The sequence below is a fragment of the Vanacampus margaritifer genome, chromosome 7, assembly GCF_051991255.1.
Source record: "Vanacampus margaritifer isolate UIUO_Vmar chromosome 7, RoL_Vmar_1.0, whole genome shotgun sequence".
In the NCBI taxonomy this organism is placed as follows: domain Eukaryota; kingdom Metazoa; phylum Chordata; class Actinopteri; order Syngnathiformes; family Syngnathidae; genus Vanacampus; species Vanacampus margaritifer.
Genome location: NC_135438.1, coordinates 27,244,324 through 27,260,148, shown reverse-complemented (window position 1 = coordinate 27,260,148; position 15,825 = coordinate 27,244,324). Strand labels below are relative to the sequence as shown.

At 40.2% G+C, this 15,825-nt stretch overlaps 2 protein-coding genes across 5 annotated transcripts in view; both read left to right on the top strand.

Moving 5' to 3' along the window:
• The window catches only part of galnt7 (UDP-N-acetyl-alpha-D-galactosamine: polypeptide N-acetylgalactosaminyltransferase 7), a 114,214-nt gene that overhangs the window by 55,424 nt on the left and 42,965 nt on the right, over window positions 1-15,825 (top strand). For all 4 annotated transcript variants that reach the window (XM_077570322.1, XM_077570323.1, XM_077570320.1 and 1 more), the window contains one exon: window positions 1,513-1,628. In XM_077570322.1, coding sequence (XP_077426448.1) covers window positions 1,513-1,628 — 116 coding nt within the window. The remainder of the gene's footprint in view (window positions 1-1,512; window positions 1,629-15,825) is intronic.
• On the top strand, window positions 9,560-11,698 carry LOC144055806 (uncharacterized). Its single transcript, XM_077572124.1, has 2 exons — window positions 9,560-9,861; window positions 9,960-11,698. Exon 2 carries the CDS (start codon window positions 9,982-9,984, stop codon window positions 10,642-10,644), a length of 663 nt encoding a protein of 220 aa, XP_077428250.1. The 5' UTR covers window positions 9,560-9,861; window positions 9,960-9,981; the 3' UTR covers window positions 10,645-11,698.

Below are 15,825 nucleotides of genomic sequence, written 5' to 3'. Positions count from 1 at the left end.
CTGTTTCTCTGCTAAGGGTACAGGACGACTTCACCGGATCGAGGGGAGGATGAATGGGGCCATGTACCGGGAAATCTTGGGTGAGAACCTCCTTCCCTCAGCCAGGATATTGAAAATGGGTCGTGGATGGGTGTTTCAGCATGACAATGACCCAAAACATACAGCAAAGGCAACAAAGGAGTGGCTCAAGAAGAAGCACATTAAGGTTATGGAGTGGCCTAGTCAGTCTCCAGACCTTAATCCTATAGAGAACTTGTGGAGGGAGCTGAAGCTTCGAGTTGCCAAGCAACAGCCTCGAAATCTTCAGGATTTGGAGAGGATCTGCAAAGAGGAGTGGGCCACAATCCCTCCTGGGATCTGCGCAAACTTGGTGACCAACTACAAGAAACGTCTGACCGCTGTGCTTGCCAACAAGGGTTTCTCCACCAAGTACTGAGTCATGTTTTGCTAGGGGGTGAAATACTTATTTTCCTCAATAAAAGACAAATAAATGTTTAAAATTAATATAATGTGATTTCCTGGGATTTTTTTTTAATATTCTGTCTCTCACTGTTAAGATGAACCTACCATGAAAATTATAGACCGTTCCTTTCTTTGTAAAGGGTCAAACTCACAAAATCACCAGGGGGTGAAATACTTATTTTCCTCACTGTACATATATATACACATATATATATTCACAAATATATATACATATATAAACACATATAAAAACACATATACACATATATATATACATATACACACATATATATATACATATACACACATATATATATATATATATATATATATATATATATATATATATATATATATATATACAAACATATATATATACATATATATATACAAACATATATATATATACATATATATATATATACAAACATATATATACATATATATATATATATATATACAAACATATATATATACATATATACATATACATACATAAACATATATATATATATACATATATATATATATATATATATATATATATGTGTGTATGCATATATATATAAATACATATACATACTGTATATATGTCTATGTATATATATATGTATATTTAATGTTTATGTATGTATATATGTGCATGTATACTTATATACACATGTATATGTATATATAGGAGAGTCCAACCAACAACCATCCTTAAATGGACTGGTTTCAAAGTCCAAGCTTTTTGTCAAGGCAAAGCCAACTATAGTTATTCAAAATCATTTCACATTTGCACATCAACTCAGGCTTTTCCCCTGCTCTAGTTTATCTTTTATAGTCTTACATCAAATCACCAAGTCCCTGCGCATTTTGGCCACCACTGACCACCTTGGATCATTGGGACTGATCATTGGGATTTCTGAGTTAAGAATGTTAATGTGTTACATAAAACTATCACTGTAAAAGGAAATGAGGTTTTTCATGCATGCTTATACAACAATATTTCTTTTTCTTTGTTCAAAATTCTTGAACTAAATATAAATGATGTGTGCATGTTTGCAGAATTATGTTCGTGTGGTGGAGGTATGGTGGGATGAATACAAAGACTACTTCTACGCCAGTCGTCCTGAAACACTAACTCTTGCCTATGGAGACATAAGCGAGTTGAAACAATTCAGGTATGATACAAACACATAGAGCTACCCCCTTAAAAAAACGGTGTAAGTCGTATTTTGACATCAAAAATAGAAAAAAAGAAATGCCTTTAACATCTCTTCAGGAGGCTGACCACCGCTAAAATTGGCTACATGCCTTGTTAAACAGATCATTCCATTCTACCCTTGAAATAAAATTTGTAATAAACAGTATTTGGTTCAATATTTCGTGTTTCTGGGAGAGAAAAAAACACAAAATAAAATTACATGGGAGATCCGGTGACGTCATCGCATGGAATGGGCTGCTTAAACCGGTGAACTACACTAAGCGGGGTAAACGGGGGGAATATGGGGAAAAGAGATGGACGTTCGAAGGCTGCTAATGAAGAAAATGCAGGGCGAAGAAAACACGCTTGCCCCAGATGCTAGCAGTGATGCTGGTGCTACTGCGAACAAGGCCCCAATCTTTCCCGCTACTTCATCGATTATGACCGTTTTGTAGGAACTACGGGATTTCTGTAAAGATTTCCAGGTCTTTAAAGTAGAGCTGACCACTGTTAACCAGAGGATTTTTGAAGCTGAAACTCGAATTGAAGATGAAGAAGATCAAGTCCAAAATGTGGAGCAAGTTTTAGCCAGGATGCTAAAAGTCATGACCGAACAAGAAAACAAAATTGTGGACCAAGAAAGTAGAGCTCGGAAAGTGAATTTGAGCCTGTACAATGTCTGCGAAGGGGCCGAGAATGAATCAACAATGGGACACTATGTGGAGAAACTAATTAGGACAATGGTACACTATGTGGAGAAACAACTTCGGAACAGCCTGGATATTTCTCCAAGTATGAATCTCGTTATCAAAAGAGCGCACATGGCGCTGGGCCCTCGACCCAGTCCAACGGAGAATGGAGACGAAAAGCCGTGCTCCATAATCGTAGCTTTTGCGCGCTACGCACCAAAAGAAGTTCTCCGACAAGGCGTGGACTAAAAAAAACAGTGCTCTGGGAAGAAAGGAGAATGTTTTGATCAAGACTATCCTCCGATCATCCTACAAAAACGTAAGGAGTATGCAGAAGCGAAAAGGGTTTTGAAACGGCACAACATCCGATTTCAGACCCCGTACCCTTACAAATTAAGGGTCTTCTATGAAAATGGAACCAAGCTGTACCAGTCCGCAGAGGAGGCAACCACTGACATAATCACCAGAGGACTGCCGGTTACCAAGGTAACGACGAGGGAAACCCTGACAGAGCAACTGGCGCGGTTTTACACATTCAACGTCTTTAGTTGAGCTGCCTGGTAGTAGCTCTCCAAACATGGAAGTGCTACGCCTCCTTTCTTCTTAGGTAATTGCAACGTTCTATACCTGATCCTCGGTTTCTTACCCTGCCAGATGAACTTCGAGATAATTTTATCCCATTTACTAAATTCCCCTTTTGTTACCTCTTCCGGCAGGCTCTGTAACAGGTAAAAAAGCCTCTGCAGCACAATAATTTTAATCACCTCTCTGCTCTTTGTATTAAACTCATATAAGGTATCAGATTCCAACTACAAAGATCATTTTTCTAATCAATGGTTAATCAAAAGTTACTGGATTTCAACTGTTCTAGCTTTCAAGGTAATATAACCCCCAAATATTTTATTTCCTCAGATTTCCACTTTTTGTTTTTTGTATATTGATTTTATAACCTTGAGAGGTGCCCATATTCTTCCAGTGTTGACATGAGCACCGGGAAGATGTATCTGGGCTGGTTAAGTATAATAGTACATCATCTGCAAATAGAGCTATTTTTTTTCTCCTCCCCCCACATCCACTCCGGTTATCGTCTCCTTTTGTTTTATCCAATTACTCGAAGGCTCTATAAAAATGGCAAAGAGAAGAGGACTCGCCATGCATCCTTGTCGGCAGCCTCGTTCCAAATTGATAAAGTTTGATAGGCTACAGTTAATCTTAATTCTGGCTTTTGGGGTATTGTACAAGGCTTGTATGACCTTAATGAAGACCCAGTGGAACCGAAACCATTCCAGCACTTTATATAGGAAGTCCCATTGGACAGAAACAAACACCTTTTCTGCATCTATTCCTACCAATATCGCCTCAGTTTGATCTTTTATAACATGATGTAGTATGTGAAGGGTGCGCCTAATATTGTCCTGTCTCTGTCTTTGTTTTATAAAACCCGTCTAGTCTAAATGTATTATGTCAGGTAATATTATTTCTTGTCGTCTAGCTATAATGGCTGTTAACAATCTATTATCTAGATTGAGAACACTGATGGGCCTATAATTTGAGTATTCCTGTCCATCTTTTCCCTCCTTCGGAATCACTGAAATAATAGCTTCTCTTCATGAATATGGGATTTCTTCCTCCTTCAACACCTAGTTAAATGCTTTATGTGGAAATAAGTAGTGAGTATAAGCCCTCATGAAGCGATTCAGCTCCCTCCATACATCCACCATGCCCAGTTCAGATAACAGATCCTTAACTCTTTGACTGCCAGACGTTTTCAAAAACGGGTTGTCGCCAGTGCCAGCCGATTTAAGCATTTTGAGTGATCTTTCAAGGTCCACAGAAAATGTTGTTTGGACTATGGAAACACACATACTACCAAATGAAAGATTGGACTCTCAGCTTTCATCAGAAAAAGTTTGTTTCTACCTTATTCCGTTCTTCAGTAATCAACAATAGAAAATGGTTACTTTCACCGAAATTCTCTCTTTTGAAACAAAAAACGGAGAAAAAGAGCTTTTTGTGAAACGATGTTATTTCATGCACTCTAGTGAATTGTACACTTCTTTTTGTCCATGAATGATGCCACAAACACCTAAATAGTGCTTTACTTCTGTAAAACGCTTTCACCAACAATGAAAAAGTGTTTTTTGATTGCAAAATACGTTTATTTCCATTCAACAGTGTAACAATTTGACAAAACAATTTCGCAAACTATTTACAAATGTGTGCAACTGTGGTACTACTTACAATTATGTGGATGTTTCAAATACAGTTTTTCCTTTTGTAACGCTCTCCTGCGTGCAAGGAGACGCCAGGACTCGCACAACAGTTAACTTTCACTTTCACATTGGTCCGTTTTGCGTGCAAACGTTACACTTTCTTGACGGCCTTTTTTTCCGGGGAATAAAAAGCAAGTAGCAGACTGTACACACTTCCTCCGATGAATATGCATTGGACTCGGGGCACTCTCCGTCGTCCGATCGAACGTCCGCCTGTGCGTGCTCGGTTGTGTTCCGCGTTACGACACCGTCATAGCCGCCGCGTCAGCGGTTCCAATTTCGCCGTCAAGCTCGGATTCACCTTCATCATCATCGAGGATGATCACCGTCGTCATCAATGTACTATTTTAGCGTTGGTCGATGCCTTTCGTCTTGTAAGTGTAGAGCTGCTTGCAAACGCTCGCCATTGCCCGTTCCCTCCTCCATCTAGCTCCATCTAACGTCTTCTACTGCCGCGTCAATTCTTCTCAACCACAGAGTCACCACCCTCATCTTCATCATCGATGATGATCATCGTCGTCAACAATGTGCTTTTTCAGCGATGCTTTTGGTCTTTGAAAAAAACGGCTCTGGCGTTAGCTCCTCGCGACCGGCCGCCATTTTTCCTTTGTTTTCCATTCTGATCTCCTGCTCAACGCTCTAGCTCCGCCTCTACTGACGCCCACCCGATCTTGTCAAAAGAGAGTCATCGCTGCCCTCTAGGGGCCAAAAATAGTCATTAGGCTAAAAAAACCTGCTTAAAACTTTCAGGAGAGCTCCGCAAGCCTTCCCAGCACCCGTTTCAAAAAAAAAAAAAAAAAAAAATGGGAGGACGTCTTTTAACGTCTTTGGCGCTCCTCCGTAGGTTTTTGCAGAACGTCATTTAACGTCTTTGGCAGTAAAAGAGTTAATTATGGGACTGCTGCGAAGCAAGCAGCACATATTACTATCCTAGAAAAATGGGTTTATTCTTATTATGGGACTGCTTGCGAAGCAAGCAGGCACATATTGTTATTCTACCTAGGACAGTGGTTTATTATTATGGGACTGCTGAGCGTAGCAAGCAAGCAGCACATATTACTATCCTACAAAAATGGGTTTATTATGGGACTGCTGAGCGTAGCAAGCAGCACATATTACTATTCCTAGAAAAAGGGGTTTATTATTATTATAGCAAATATTCTTAGATTATCTTCCACCGATTTTTCCGCTTAAATGCGGCCCGTACCGTAGATCGCACCGGGACAAATGAGGTATCAAACGATGCGGCTCGATCGGACTCGGTGCGGCATTATTTTTCTAGGAATTCCGACTTACCATGGCGACGCAATTCCCCAAAAACTCCCAAAAAACTCCCATAGGAAATGAATGGAGAAAGGGGGAAAAATCACACACCTAAAGCACCTTTTTCCAAGACACGCTGCGCGCGCATACGTTATCCGACCGATACGAATTTTAGCTCATTTTGTAGGAATTTTTCCCATCTTTACCTCAGTGTCAAAATCTTTTTTAAGGAATGAAAGCTCTCCCCTCTGTGAGGGTTCAAAGACAGTGAGTGAATTATGCTTCTACCGCACTCTGTTGACCAATTAACTTTAGAGTGGCGGGAAAAAAGAAAAGTCTACTTCTATTTGCAAAAGTTTCACTTCAACTCGTCACCATGGCCACAATCTTTGCTCACTAGACATCAAATTCTCACATTTTGTAGTCACGAGTGTCTTCTTTCAGACAAACTAACTTTTATTTGGCTAAGGTGTCATTTAGTACCTTTATTTTTACTTTAAGCGAGCAGAAGTCGGACGAACTCGCCTATCTCTTCCATGTTAATTTGGGCGACTTTTTCCTCTTCATTTCTGATAAATCATAAGTTTTCAACCTGCTCTCATTTGGTCATTTTTCATCCGATTAAAAAAATGAGAACATGCTCGTGTTCCCCAAACCCTTGCCATTCTAACGAGCCATTTCTGGAATCTGCATGTTGAACCATTAAGTCGTGAGAGGCTCTTCTTTGAGGTGTGCGTCTCTCATACAATCTCAATGGAATGTGGGGCGCGTGATGGCTCCAAGTCAAAAATGGGTGTGCGTTCTTAAAGCGACAGTGAGATATTTTTAGTTTCTGTTGATTATGGTTAACTTCCACATTTCTTGACTGATTTTTGTCGTTTAAATTTTAAACTGTTCAGCTCATTTACAAAGTCAAATGTGTGTGCGTGAAAGGGCATTTTTCTTAAAGGGACAGTGAGATATTTTTAGTTTCAGTTGATAATGGTTAACTTCCACATTTCTTGAGCGATTCCAGTGGTTTTAATTTTAAACTGTTCAGCTCATTTACAAGAGTCAGCAGTCCCATTCAAAATTTCCGCGGGAATTTTTCTAGTTAGGGGACTGCTTGCGGAGCAAGCAGGCACATATTGTTATTCTACCTAGGACAGTGGTTTATTATGGGACTGCTTGCGGAGCAGCAGCTTCGCTGCTTACTTTCTATAACTGCGTCGGTCATAAGTCCACGACAGCTATACATATATACTACTCTGACGTCATTCTCTCGTGAGGATTATTATTTAACATTAAACAGTCATATACAACATTTTTACCCGAACAAAATATAAACACGTTTCTCACCTCGGTTGTCCCAACAGATTAAACTCCACTTACTAGAAACTGTTCAAACCTTAGCTTTAAGTGTCCCGATGTCTTCTGAAAGCTTGCAGTTTCTGTTTATATCCCTTCGGTGTCTCCTTTGCGCCGCTTGAGTTCGCTTGTGGTCTTCATCCACATCAACCGTTTAATTCGCTCTGCCCAATTTTCCTCTGGTATCACGACCTTCAGCTCAAAGCCTCGGGCCACCAGGTCTATTGTTGCCTCTTCTGCTGGGTTTTAGACGCGTGTTTCTCCTTCATAAAACATGCTGAGTCTCGCCGAAAAAGGGGTCTGGAAGCGGATATTTTCCCCTCCAAAAACTCTCTTTGCCTATTGTTTGCGTCTTTTCAAAATCTCTGGTGCATAATCGTGGTCCAGAAATACTTTCCTTCCCTCATATTTGAAGCCCCTTTTCTGCCAAGGTATCTTGATAAGTTCTAATTTACTCCGGTAACTTTGTAGTTTCATCACGATGAATCTCGGCAGGGAATCTGGGTGGCTGCGAGACAAGTGCCCGATGTGCTCTTTCAATCTTCATATCAAAGGAGGGGAAGGTCTAGTTTTTCCCGGAGGAGTTTTTCGACGAAGACGATCATTGATTGAGCGCTCCCCTCAGCTATTTCTTTCACTCCGTGAATCCGAACATTCGCCATCCTTTCGCAACCCTGCAGGTCAACCATTCTCATCTCTATCTGCCTCTGCAGCTCCACAAGCTCCATTGTAGCTTCCTCCGAGTTCTGAGTGTGTTCCTCTGCTTCCACAACTGGCTTTGTCACTTCGTCTATTCTATAATTTGTCTTCTTAATTTCGTCCTTAATGTCATGCAAGGTCTCAGAGTTCTCCAATCGGAACTCTCGTATCTCTCGCAGTATTGTTTCCATGCTTGCCATGTTCTCAACAGGTTGTTGTGACTTCTGTTTTGTTGATCAGGCCCGTAGCGCGTTTGGCTTCTGTTAAAATTATATAATTTTATATCATTTTCGTGGCCTTTTCGTAAACAATGCTCTGTCACAACGTACGTGTACAGTTCAAACACCGTAGTAAAATCCGAAATCAGAGACTTCGCGTCCAACCAAACGACTTCAAAATTTACCACTACTTTTTCACACAGATCCCATCTCCAATGTAATTTTGCAAGACGAATACCAGCTGCAGCGCCCCCAAACAGACAGAATTCCTTAAACGTGGATAAAATGTCCACTTACCGTAATTAATGTGGCCTGGAATTCTATCCGTCTGTGAACGCCCAGCTCGCAAAACGTCCTTTTTTCGTCGGGGGTCACCATTTGTTAAAATGATATAATTTTATATCATTTTCGTGTCCAAAAAATTGGAGATGAGACTTCTTTGTGAAAAAGGCTCCTTCGAAGGATGGTTTATTACAGAGATCTCCGGTCACACAAATTGAATATCACGTAAAGAGTGTGTCAATCCAAGAGTGCGTGCCCCCTCCCTTGAGAGAGAGAGCCCTTTATACAATCCGAGTTTGAAAGCAAAACGCCCCTTGTCCTCCCCTCTGAATAAGACAACAAATTGGTTCTCACAATATGTTACATAACAGAATCTCAATTTTGCCAGCTTGCACTTTCTTCACTTTTTAGACATAACATATTCTCAGTGTTCCAGTTCGTACTTTTTCCCAAAACAGAATCTCAGTAAACAGTTTGAACTTGACAGCTCCTGATGGTAGTGGGAACAGTGTGTGTGTGTGTGTGTGTGTGTGTGTGTTCTCTCTCAAAACAGAATATGTTCTCACGCAGGACACTGAGAAGAAATTTTAGACAAAAACAAGGTACCAGATAAGTTAAGGTCGAGTTATATTGAGTTTAACATTATTACACCTGCTCTACACATCTATAACTAAATTCAACATAGTTAAAATATGAAATAAAGAATTAAAAATGTTAATAATGTTAACACTTCCAATTCTGCGCCGAAATTCCGGCTAGCTCTGTACTTTATCCTGCCAGTTCAACTGCTTTGCCCGTTAGCTTTGTCGGCTTGACTGTTAGCTTAGCACGCTCGTAGCTTTCCCCAAGGGCAAAATCCATGCTTTTATTTGACGTTCGACTTCTTCCTCTGTTCTTTGTCATTGCCCTTACTATGACACTCTTGTATTTTCCTTCAATTTCTCAAATTGACATAAGCGGGCTTTCTTAGTCTTGATGTCGGAGAGCCCACTTTTTACGCTGCCGCCATGTTTGAGTCCAGCTGGAAGTCCATTCTGAATACATTTCATTTTTTATTTTTTTTAATTTTTTTTTTCCTGGGAGATCTCAGTATTGATCATTTGAAATGTCATCATCATTGTTCTCCCTTTTTTTTTTTTTTTGTATGTGTGTTTGTGCGTGTGTGCGTGCGTGTGTGTGTGCGTGCGTGCGTGAGAAAAAAATAAAATAAATAAATAAGAATTCCCACACCGTTCACCTTAACCGAACACTTCAAAATCCAGCCAGAGTCGTGGGGCCGCCAGGAGACCCGAAGGGGGACCAAAGAAAAGAAAGAAAAGCGAAGCCCAGCACCGACCAGACACCACCCACCGGGCCACTAACCTTCACCAACCCCAGAGACATCCAAACTCCAACAAATCAGGGAAACCTCAAGGGCCCAAAGGAGAAACTGAGGAAAGGTAGAAAGGACAGACGAAGCAGAGTGAGATCCACAGACACCAGCCTCCACCGAATCAATGACCTGAGGGAGAAACAAATTGTGTCTGACTCTCGATAGATGCTGGTGTGGTGGATCTAGCATGCATGAAAATCTCCACCAAAGAGGGGAGCCGTCGACCCCCGCCAGGACAGAGCAAGCGCAACACCTCAAGGCCCCCCAGGCCGCGGCCGCGCCAAAGGACGACCCCCGGGCCCCGCAGGGGCCACCGGCCGGAGAGCAAACCCCGGAGCAGGAGCGCCCCCCACCCCAACGCGGCCCGCGCCCCCAACCCAACGCAGCAGGACGGGGCACTGCAGGCCCACCAGGCACCCCACCGGCCCACAACCCCCGCTCCCCCCGCGGAGGCAGCGGCAGGGCCGCAGAGAGAGGGGGAGAGGAGGAGGAAGGGCGACGAGGGAGAAGGGACAGGGAGGCGGAGGACGCGCGGGGAGAGGTGAAGAGGGAGAGGAAGCAAGGGGGAGGAAGGGGGAGGGGAGAGGGAACCACGGGGCACCCCGGCGGCCCACAGGCCCCGACCCGCGTCGCCGGACCCAGAGCGACGGACCGCGCCGGGGCGGCGCCGCCCCGGACACCAGGGAGAGCCCCGCAACACAGCACCCACCACGAGACCCAGGGAACGACCAAGACGCAGCCGCCACCCAGCAGCCAACAGAGGGGCAGACCCGCCCACGCCCAGCCAGGGGGGACAGCACCTGTAGAGTTAGTCCCCTGGCATGCAGTGAATCCGAATATTAGCCTTTAGTGCCCATTGGAGGTGAATCTGCTCGATCCTGTTGGCAGCAACTGGGTTCCTGACTATAAAAACACAACCATTAGTAACAAACTGCCAAATGCAGAGACATCAATGTAAGTTATCACGATGTGGTGGCTCTCGCTAACAGGCAGAATTAAATAACCAGAATTAGGTTAAAATATTCTATATACGTAGACCATATTTCTATGAATTTTGATATTTGTTTTTTATTTGAGGCCGATATTTTTTCCATTAAAATGTGATTTATGAGGAGGTTAGACCATTGGTCGATATTCAGAGTTTGTTTATTTTTCCAGTTAACAAGAATTGTTTTTTTAGCGATAGTAAGGGCTACAAGTGTAGATTGAAATTGTTTATGTGGTAGGTCAGTTGTTGTTAGGTCACCTAGCAAACACAAGTTTGGAGATAAAGGTATCCTACAGTCCAAGATAGTGGAAAGTTTTTCTAAGACTTTAGTCCAGAAATACATAACCGGGGTGCATAACCATAAAGCATGAAAATAAGTGTCTGTAGTGTTTTGTAAACACTGGAGACAAATGTCGGAGTCGGAGAGGCCCATTTTCTTCATCATATATTGAGTAATGTATGTTCTATGGATTATTTTGTATTGGATAAGTTGTAAATTTGTGTGTTTTGTCATTTTAAATGCATTTTCACAAACTTGAATCCAAAAGTCAGATTCCGGAGCTATAAACAAGTCTGTCTCCCATTTTAAGATGGGTAAAGACATTTTATCCGTATATGAAAGTAACTTATATATTTTTGAAAGTTTTTTTGTTGTTGTCGGAGAAAGCTTGGTAATATCTTTAGCTAAGCCAGGCGGTTGGAGCGTACCCTGAAGTGTTGGAATTTGTTTCTTTATCATATTTTTAACTTGCAGATAATGTAAAAAATTTCCGTTTGTTATTTTGTATTTTTGGAGCAAAGATGTATATGATATAAACATATTATCTGAGAAGAGATGGTGAAGATGTGTGATTCCTTTCTGCTCCCACACACCTAAATAAAACGTTTGGTTGTTAATTCGAAAGTCAGGGTTATGCCATAGGGGAGAAAGCCCACAGGGCTCCACTTGGGCTTTTGTAATTTCTAATGCCTTCCACCAAGCAGTCAGGGTGGCGGAGATCATTGGGTTTTTAAAACAATTATGTCGCTTAATCGATGTTGTAATAAAGAGTAAATCTAGAAGTCTGAGGTTATTACAATCCTTCTGTTCTAGTTCCAGCCAACAGTTAGTATCTCTGTTGGGTTGTGCCCATAGAACGATATATTGTAGCTGGTTAGCTATATAGTAGTACATAAAATTTGGTGCCTCTAGACCACCTTTGGATTTACTTTTCTGAAGAGTAGATAGACTAATCTTTGCTTTTTTTTTTTCCAGTAAAATTTTGTAACGGCTGAGTCCAACAACTGGAACCATTTAGCCGTAGGTTTAAATGGAATCATTGAGAAAAAATAGTTTATTTTAGGTAAAACTTTCATTTTAACGGTGGCTATTCGTCCTATTAAAGAAATAGGAAGATTATTCCAGCGTTCCAAGTCACTATGAATGTTATCCAGAAGTGGAGAAAAATTTAAATGAATTAAATCAGTTAATTTAGGTGAGATTTTTATGCCTAAGTATTTTAAATTACCTATAGGAAATGAGTAATGTGGGTCCTGGCTTGCAGGGTTCCATGGATTTTCTGTAATAGGTAGAAGTGTTGATTTTGTCCAGTTAATAGAATAATCTGACAACTGTGAGAATTTAGTTATTAAGTTAAATACTTCCCCTAACGAAATCGCCGGGTTTTCTAGATAAAGTAAAATATCATCGGCATATAGATTAATTTTATGTTCTGTTACCCCAGAGTGAATTCCTTGAATCCTTCTTTCCTGGCGTATGGCTATTGCAAGTGGCTCGATAAATATTGCAAATAATAAAGGGGATAGTGGGCATCCCTGTCTTGTGCCTCTCTGTAAAATAAAGATCTTAGATATAATCCCGTTAGTAGTAACTGTAGCTTTGGGAGAATCATATAATACTGACACCCAGTGGATAAATGATTTCCCAAAGCCAAATTTATTTAAAACAGCAAAGAGGAAGGACCAGTTAACTTTGTCAAAAGCTTTTTCTGCATCCAACGATATAATAACTGCCTTCTTATCATGCCGCTGTGACATGCTAATAAGGTTAAAGAGCCTCCTAATATTATTAGTAGAGTGACGATCTTTAATAAAGCCTGTTTGGTCGCTATGAATAATTGTCGAGATTACTGTTTCTAATCTAGATGTGAAAGCCTTAGTAATAATTTTGATATCAGTGTTAATTAGTGAAATCGGACGGTAACTTGATGGAAGGGTGGGGTCTTTTTCTGGCTTTAATAAAAGTTTAATTGCTGCTGTATTCATGTGTGGACGTATGTAACCATTAGTTTTAATTTCTGTTACTACTCTTAAGAATAGCGGAGCAAGCATTAACCAGTAGTGCTTAAAAAATATAGCCAGATAACCATCTGGGCCAGGTGCCTTGCCATTAGGCATACTATCTAGAGCACTGTACAACTCGTTTATAGTAAGTGGCGCTTCTAACATATCTTTATATTCAGTAGTTAACTGAGGCATATTTAAGCTACTGAGGAATGCCTCAATATGCTCAGGGTTAGGTTTGTTAGTTTCTGAGTATAGGTTGCGATAATAGTTGTAAAAAATTTGATTAATTTCTTCTGGTGATTGTGTTCATTCACCAGTTGTCCCTTTAATAGCCGTTATAAGAGATTTTTCCCGATTGCGTTGAAGTTGGTTTGCAAGAAATTTACCTGATTTGTTATTATATTCAAAGTTGTTGTATCTCAATTGTTGTATTATAAACTCTGTCTTTTTAGTTAGCATATCGTCTAACTGTATTTTTGTATTTTGTAAGTCAGTCCATATTTGGTCATTTGGGTTTATTGCGTACTCATCCGTCAGTTGTTTAATTTTATCTTCCAAGTCATTTTCAAATTTTTGATCCTGTTTCTTTTTATAAGATGAATATGATATAATTTTACCTCTAATTACTGCTTTCCCAGCTTCCCAGAGAAGAGATGGCGATAGGCCTGGAGAGTCATTTATTTCCAAAAAGTCTGCCCATTCTTTCCTTATAATTTTATCAAACTCTGCATCGTTTAGCAGAGAGATGTTAAAACGCCATGTTGGTGGTGGTTTAAAGGTATAATCAACTTGTAGGGAAAGTGAGACTGGTGCGTGGTCGCTAATAATAATAGGATGTATTTTTGTAACAGTTTTATCAGCAATAGAGTTATTTGTAAGAAAATAATAAATTCTTGAAAAAGACCGGTGTACAGCGGAAAATAAGGTAAATTCCTTCTTATTTGGGTTTTTAAGTCTCCAGTTGTCGACGAGGCCAAAATCATCCATATATTCCCCTATTACTTTAGTAGATTGTAATCGCCTTATACATGTTGTGTTATTAGAACGGTCTATTAATGGATTTAAGACTGTGTTAAAGTCTCCTCCAATAATAATAGTAGAGTTCGCTGCTAAATCAAACAGCTGAGAGAAAAATTCATGGAAAAAGGCCGGATCATCATTATTAGGGGCATATAAATTGCCAAGTGTATATATCTTATTAAATATAGTTACCTGAATAATAATGTATCGGCCCTCTGGGTCTGTTATTGTATTATTTAGAGTAAAGAGTAAATTCTTATGTACGAGTATACAGACTCCTCTTTGTCTGCTGTTATAAGGGGCAGAGTATGCTTGGCTAAAATTCTTATCAATAAGTAATTTTTCTTCAGATTTTTGTAGGTGGGTTTCTTGCAGGAGGCAAATATCTGCTTTTAATTTTAAGAGATGGTCTAAAGTTTTTATTCTTTTTGCCTGTGAGCGAGCGCCACAAACATTCCAGGAAACCAGAACTAATTTATGCATACAAACAATATAGGCTCAGTCCTGTGTAAATATCTGCATAGGCCATTTGTCAATACTGGCATGTTATAGGATAGAATCAAAGTAGTTAGGTGATTTATATAATTTGTGTAAAATATAAGGAAATGTGTAAGTAAATATAACAGTGAAAAAACGGGTAGGGATGTGAAAGTGAAGGACGTTAGTGGGGAGTTAAACAACATTATAATACACCAGTAACTGGTAACCCAAGCGAGATATTTTTTATTTTTTTTTGTTTAAATCTACTTTTAGATATATTTATGTATTATTATTATATTTATAATATAGCGTAAACATAATGAGTATTCATATTTTAGGTTTTATAACCACATATACATTATATGTATATGTATACATCTAATAATCAAACAAAGTTTAGTTCCATCGATGCTAATTAGAACAGCCAGGGAGTGGAGTTGGGGTTCCGGAATAGTTGGCCATCGATGTATAGTTTATCAACGACCATCATAGTCCGTTTACCCTCCTGCCTATTTTGTTTCATTATAGGAAACAGTACCTTTCGCCGCTCATTAATCTCTCTAGGGAATTGGTCATTCATTCCGAATGAGGTCCCTTTAAGCTCCCGTCCTTTACTTTTAACAAATACTTTTTGTTTAAAATGCTCAAATTTGGCGATAATAGGACGGGGTCTGTTGCCCCTACGGGCTCCAAGCCGATGTACCCGGTGAAAGGAGATATTATTTACCGTCTCCTGAGGAATTTTTAACGATGTCGTCATAAATTTTTTTATCTCAACCTCTGGATTGTCAGAGGTGTTCTCGGATATACCTAAGAATATTAAATTATCCTGCATGCTACGGGATTGAACATCCAGAATAGTTTCTTTTAGCATTTTATTTTCCTTTTTAATGGTTTCTAACTCGGCTGAAACAGTCACGAGTGTAGCGTGTATCTCGGTATTGTTGTGTTGGAGATCATTTATTTGTTGGCTGAGGAATTCCATACTTACCTTAAATCCCTTCACCTCCTCGCAGATTAGGGAGAGGACCTCTAACTTTTTATTTATGGACTCCAGCATACTGACCGAGACCTCCGTAGTAGTTAGGTCGTCCGTGTCCGTCGCTGAGTCATTCTTTCTCTTTTTAGAGGGTTTCTTAGACGGTTTCTCGACGAAAGAGTCCTCCATCGCGCAGTTGTAAAAATAACCGTCAATGAAGCGTTCGAGGTCCTCCACGTTGGATGGTATTCCAAATCTGTCGGATGAAAGAGAAAAGA